The sequence below is a fragment of the Rhinichthys klamathensis genome, unplaced genomic scaffold (genome assembly GCF_029890125.1).
Source record: "Rhinichthys klamathensis goyatoka isolate OS25496 unplaced genomic scaffold, OSU_Roscu_1.1 h1tg000010l_1, whole genome shotgun sequence".
In the NCBI taxonomy this organism is placed as follows: domain Eukaryota; kingdom Metazoa; phylum Chordata; class Actinopteri; order Cypriniformes; family Leuciscidae; genus Rhinichthys; species Rhinichthys klamathensis.
Genome location: NW_026606563.1, coordinates 838,643 through 844,615, shown reverse-complemented (window position 1 = coordinate 844,615; position 5,973 = coordinate 838,643). Strand labels below are relative to the sequence as shown.

The following is a 5,973-nucleotide window of genomic DNA, read 5'->3' as shown; positions in this document are numbered from 1 at the left end:
CAATGTTGGCTGTTGTTTTTTTCTGGTGTTCTTCTTGTATAGTTATGCAGTGTAGTCAGTCAGGGCTGGGTTTAGGTATTAACTTTTTTTTAGATTACCTGAAAATCAAAATGTCATTCTTAAATTTCTTAATACTTTTGATGTCACTGTTCTCATGCGAATCGTTTTCTGTAGTTTAGGTTCTTAAATTTGTAATAAAATGTAGGCCTTCCCCTGATTTTTATTAATTAATCATCTGTGTTGAATATTAACACTGCAAACTGACAATGTGTACTGACCACCTTCTCTCTTTTATAGCAAAATCATGGTACAATGAGAGAACAACACGGGAGCGAGGCCCTTCCTTTTGGGAAACAGGGGTGCTCCTGAATTTTCAAGACAATGATTGGTACCTCAACTTCAGAATGCCCAAAGAGGCCTTCAATATCCTCTGTGACCAGCTGCACCCATACATCAACCCTCAAACTACCAACATGTTGGATCCAGTACCTCTAGAGAAGAGGGTAGCAGTTACCATCTACAAGCTTGCCAGTAATGTTGAGTTCCAGGATGTTGCCAACCTGTTTGGTATTGGAACCAGCACCACCTGTAATATCTTCTGGGAGGTGTGTGAGACACTGAGTAAACTCAGGAGGGTTTTTGTGAAGAGGCCTAAAACTGTCCCTCAAGTCCAAGCCATCATCACAGGATTTGAGAGGAAGACGGAATTCCCCATGTGTGCTGGGGCTTTGGATGCCACGCACATCCCAATCATTGCCCCAGCGAGCTATCCCACTGACTATTATAACAGAAAAGGATGGTACAGTATTCTTCTTCAAGGACTTGTAGACCACACTTACAGCTTCCTTGATTTTGATGTTGGTTGGCCTGGGAAGTGCCACGATGCATACGTTTTTGAGTGTTCATGTCTGTGTCGCAAGTTGGAGGAGGGTACCTTTTTCCCTCCAGTCAGCAGGAACATCCAAGGCGTCGACATACATGTCCTGATTGTGGTCGATTCTGCCTACAGCTTGACTAGCAACATAATGAAGCCATTCCCGGAAGGTACAGCGAGGGGTCCCAAGGCAGCCTACAACGCCTCCCTGAGCCGTGCTCATATCCATGTTGAACAGGCATTTGGTCGCCTCAAGGGCCGTTGGAGATGCATTATGAAAAGAAATGACTGTCAAACCCAAAATGTGAAGTATGTTGTGTCTGCTTGTGTAGTGTTGCACAACTTCTGTGAAATGCAGAAAGTTGCTTACCAGGAACCCCAGGAAGATGTGTTGGATCAGCCAGGACCACAGCAGCATGATGTACCTGCTCTCTCCCCAGCAGAGCACATCCGGGAGGCCTTAGTAGCTCATATTAATACAAATCAATAAAGTGCAGAGAAGCTTTGGAAGCTCATACACAAACTATGCAGTCAAGGCGCACGTGAAATTGAAATCAAACATTTATTTATAGTGCAGAGCATCCTTCATTTCTGAACTTGGCAATTCACATAAGTTTGAACTTTTGTTAAACTTTTTTTTCTCCAGTTTTTTAATATAAAATAAACAATATAAACTTAAACACATTTAAATAAAGTAATTTGTAAATAACGTAGTTAAATAATAATAATCATAATCTTGGATAAGTTTAGCAACTAAATTGTCCAATACAGGCACTAATGCACTAACCCCAGCATGTTTTATTTGCTATTAAATAAACTTACATTTCGCCAAATTCGCCGCCTCATTCAAGTCCTCAGTCACCCGTGCTCATATAGTTGCCTATTATTCAGCAGCACAGCATCAGTTGTCCAAAATAAAAAGTTCTGTTCAGCAGTGCTGTCAATCTGTGTGTGCCTGCCTGCATGTGGGACTAGGTCCACGCATGCTCAGTCAGGATAAACTCATGATCATCGGTTCTCAGATGGTCGGACGTGTCCGAAAGAAACAGTTTTCGGTTCAGTGTACTGGTGATTCGAAACTGCTTGAGAATCGCTGTAGCAAAACGGCGCTGAGTGCTGGCGGCTCCATATGCTTTCGAACCGCTCTCGCTGTACTTTAATGAACTTATTTCGAAATAAGCTGTTCCTGAAAATATCATGCATTAATGTTAACACAAATAGCCTAAATGTTTAGTTTGACAGTTTTACAAAACATTAATTGTGTTTCCAACCTTTAAAATGTAGCAGTTGTGCTTTCATGTTAATTATTTTGCTGTAATGCTTTATAAACAACATTCATATTTCTGAATGTTAGATAGCCTAATTAAATGATTTAAAATCTGTGTTCAATTATTTATGTTCATGTTGCATATGTAGCTTCTTGTATGTACAGTATATATTCTGTTTGCTATTATGCTATTTGTGTGTATAAGCACAATAAACTTTTTTGGTATTTTACACTGTTTTTTCTTTACAGTATTACAGTAAATGCCTAAAAATACTTGCAAGGATAAATTATAAATAATTATAAATTAACCCTCTGGGGACCAGAAACGCGCCCGCGCGTTTTGCTCGTTTTTTTTTTTAGCAATGCAAAATAAACTCAAACTACTCTGTTAATTTTGATCTTTCATGTTCGTGTTATACATCAATCGATCCTGTTCAGTTTCTATTTTTTTTCTGTATACTCACAATAAAAATAAAGTGTTTTGCTTTTTGCCAAATAATGAAAAATGAACATGATGCGAGTTCTTCACTCTCTCTGTCAGCGAACTCCAATTTGAAACGCGTTCGGAAATGATCTGTAACTCCACGAAAATTCAGTCAAACAGGCAAACATACCCACGGGCATAAAGCTAGAGATCGCATCTTTTAAATGAAGTCATTTATATTAAAAACAAATTTTCTCAGCTTCTGTAATCTGTATGAAAATAGAGCGATTCCAGTCGAGCTCATCACGAGCTCATTCACTTTAATTCGTTCACGCCTACTCCCGGAGCGCGCTATTCACAAGATAATGTGTTAAGCCATCTATGGAAAACAGGTAAACACCCCCAAGCAAATGCATTAAAGGCTTCAAGTTTCATCATTCAGTTCACCTGCGCGTTAGGAAGATGGCACGATACACCGGTGTAGAAGCTCTTCAGCTCGTCCTGGATACTAGCGACGAAGAATCCACATTTTCATCAGAAGAAGAGATGAAAGAAGATGAAGAAGAGAAGAAGACTCTGATGACGACCGTTTGATCGAGCCGTGGATAGAATTTCGTATGAGTAAGTATTTAGTCTTACTTCCATTAGTTGACAAGCTATTCAATATAAACATGTAGCTTACATATTATACTGGGTGGACTATTTTCCACTTGCCATCCAGAGTATTGACATTTGATATATTCAACACGATCTAATGAAAGTGCATATCTATACCATGAATTTAATATCTCGTGTTAAAGAGAAAAATGTTTTTTTTTTTTTTTTTTTTTTTTTTGTGCATGCTACGCACTGTAAACCCCAGTTAGGAAATTTGTATGTGTAAATGATATGTTTAGATCATTGTGTATGAAAGCTAGAATGTAGAAGTTATTTTAGAAAATAGGCCTACTAGATGTTTAGATTAAATTTTGACTAGTTTAAATGCTGCCTCATTATTATCATTGACGATGCATGCTCGCAAATTAATGCTCCCAGTTAATGACTTGCGCAAATGTGTTTTGTTTGCGGTGTGCCTCTCCGGCAATGGCCCATTGACACGCGTATTTATTGCACTCGCCTAAAATTATTTACATCAGTTATTCATTATAGACTAATGCTGCTATGGTTATATTTATGTAATAATATTCCTCAACTTAAAAAAAAAAAAAGGAATGTAGTTTCATCACTACCTCTGCCTGCAACTCGGAGTGCGCTTAGCAACACAGTCAGAAATCAGAAAGAAAGTACATATTTACCTACAATTTTACAGATGTTAGTTCAATTTTGTTTATACTTAGTGTTAATACAATATGAGCCTGTATGACTTCACAATTGCTTTGTTTATAGCCGACTGATTATTTATTTATTTTACTCACATTTGATTTGCTTAGAGCAAATTTAGAACATTTAGTTCCCCTTCAGGGACTACCGCTGCGTGTAATCGCAGTGGGAACGCCCCAGCGTGACGCGTCTGAAGCATGAATGAAATCAGTCAATGGAGAGAATGAGCGTACGGCGAGTGACGTCATAGACCAGGAAGCTATAAATATCCCCTGAGCACACAACACGCCAGCTTTTGTCACTTCAGCAGCTCTGTGCGTGTGTCTGAATCTGTCGATTGTGTTTGTCTGTTCTGTCAGGAGTTTATCACTATATATATATATATATATATATATAAAAAAACCAATATGAGCGAGCAGTATAGAAAGTGTGTTCCCCCCTGTACTCGATACATCACGGGTGGGGATTCACGGCTGGCTCTTCCATCTAGACCACTAAAGAATACCTCTGTGCTGGTGGGGAAGGCTTACTCGGCGGCTGGGCAGGCGGCTGCGTGTTTGCATACGATGGCTATTATGCAGGCTTATCAGGCCGACCTGCTCAAAGATGTTTCTGAGGGGGGTGAAATTTCGGCTGATATGATTAGCGAACTTAGGCAAACTGCTGATCTCACTCTGCGTGCTACCAGAGAGTCCGCTAAATCTATTGGTCGATCTATGGCAGCCATGGTGGCCACAGAAAGGCACTTATGGTTGAGTCAGACATCGATGAAGGAAAAAGATAAGTCTCTCCTTTTAAATGCTCCTGTTTCGCCTGTGGGCCTCTTCGGTGACGCTCTTCACTCGGTCACGGAGAGGTTCCAGGAAGAGAAAAAACAGGCGGCTGCTTTTTCTAAATTCATCCCTCTCAAAATACGTGTCACTGGGGCTGCTGAGCGAAAAGGGCAGTCCCAGCCGTCGAGTTCTTCCTCTTCAAGAAGAGCACAGCAGAAGCGGAGTGTCGCGTCTCGTGCCCCCCCGCAGGGAAACTGGAGGGACGAGGCGGGGCGCTCTCCGGCGCGGCCGTCTCGGGGCAGGACTGATCTGAGGACAGTCATTGTCGCCAGGAAGGCCGCGTCGAAAAAGTCCTGACGGGCTGAACGTCAGGACTCTGAGGGTGGTCCCCATCGGGAGAGACTTGAGTTCACCGCACAAGAACACGGTGCCCTGTCTTTCCCGATGCCCTCAGGGGTCTGTTCTACTAACCCTGCCTACACAGGGCGTAGAGAGACTCGGCGAGCGATTTCCCGAGGGACGCTCGCCCCCTCCGAGGAGGGTTGTGGAGTGTTCAGACCAGCTGTTTCCTGCCAGTATGTTACAGGGCGCTGTGTCTGTCACTCGGGATGTTCATCCAGAGGCCAGCCTCGAGAGGCTGGTTCCCTTAGTAGAGTTCCTGGCGGAATGGGAAATGCTTCCCAATGTTTCTCAGTGGGTCCTGAATATTATAAAGAACGGGTACGCTATTCAGTTCAGAACGCGTCCACCTCAGTTCAGAGGGGTTCTGCCCACGGTGGTGGGCCCCGAGCAGGCTCTGGTATTAGAACAGGAGGTAAGAACTCTGCTGCAAAAAGGGGCTATAGAACGGGTTCCTCCACCCAGCAGGGAGTTAGGATACTACAGCCGGTACTTCATCGTTCCGAAAAAAGATGGAGGGCTGCGTCCCATTCTAGATCTGCGTGTCTTAAATCGCACTGTAGGAAAGCTCAAATTCAAGATGCTCACTCTCAAACAGATCGTGTCACAAATCAGATCCGAGGACTGGTTTGTCACGATAGATCTAAAGGACGCTTACTTCCATGTATCTATCCTCCCTCAACACAGGAAGTTCCTGAGGTTCGCTTTCGGGGGCGAAGCGTACCAATATCGGGTTCTTCCGTTCGGCCTAGCACTGTCACCCCGCACGTTCACGAAGTGTATGGATGCAGCTATAGCTCCGCTCAGGCTGCAGGGCATCCGTATTCTGAACTATATAGACGATTGGTTAATCCTAGCTCAATCGGAACAACAGGCGGTTCGGCATCGAGATGTCGTTCTGGCTCACATCAAGAGG

At 42.8% G+C, this 5,973-nt stretch overlaps 1 protein-coding gene across 1 annotated transcript; it reads left to right on the top strand.

Moving 5' to 3' along the window:
* The first annotated feature begins 404 nt into the window (after window positions 1–404).
* On the top strand, window positions 405–1,364 carry LOC130095023 (uncharacterized). The gene has a single exon (XM_056261665.1). It carries the CDS (start codon window positions 405–407, stop codon window positions 1,362–1,364), a length of 960 nt encoding a protein of 319 aa, XP_056117640.1.
* The last annotated feature ends 4,609 nt before the right edge of the window (window positions 1,365–5,973 follow it).

Excerpts from the sequence above, each read along its gene's own strand:
- LOC130095023 (XM_056261665.1), top strand. The coding sequence starts at position 405 with ATGCCCAAAGAGGCCTTCAATATCCTCTGTGACCAGCTGCACCCATAC.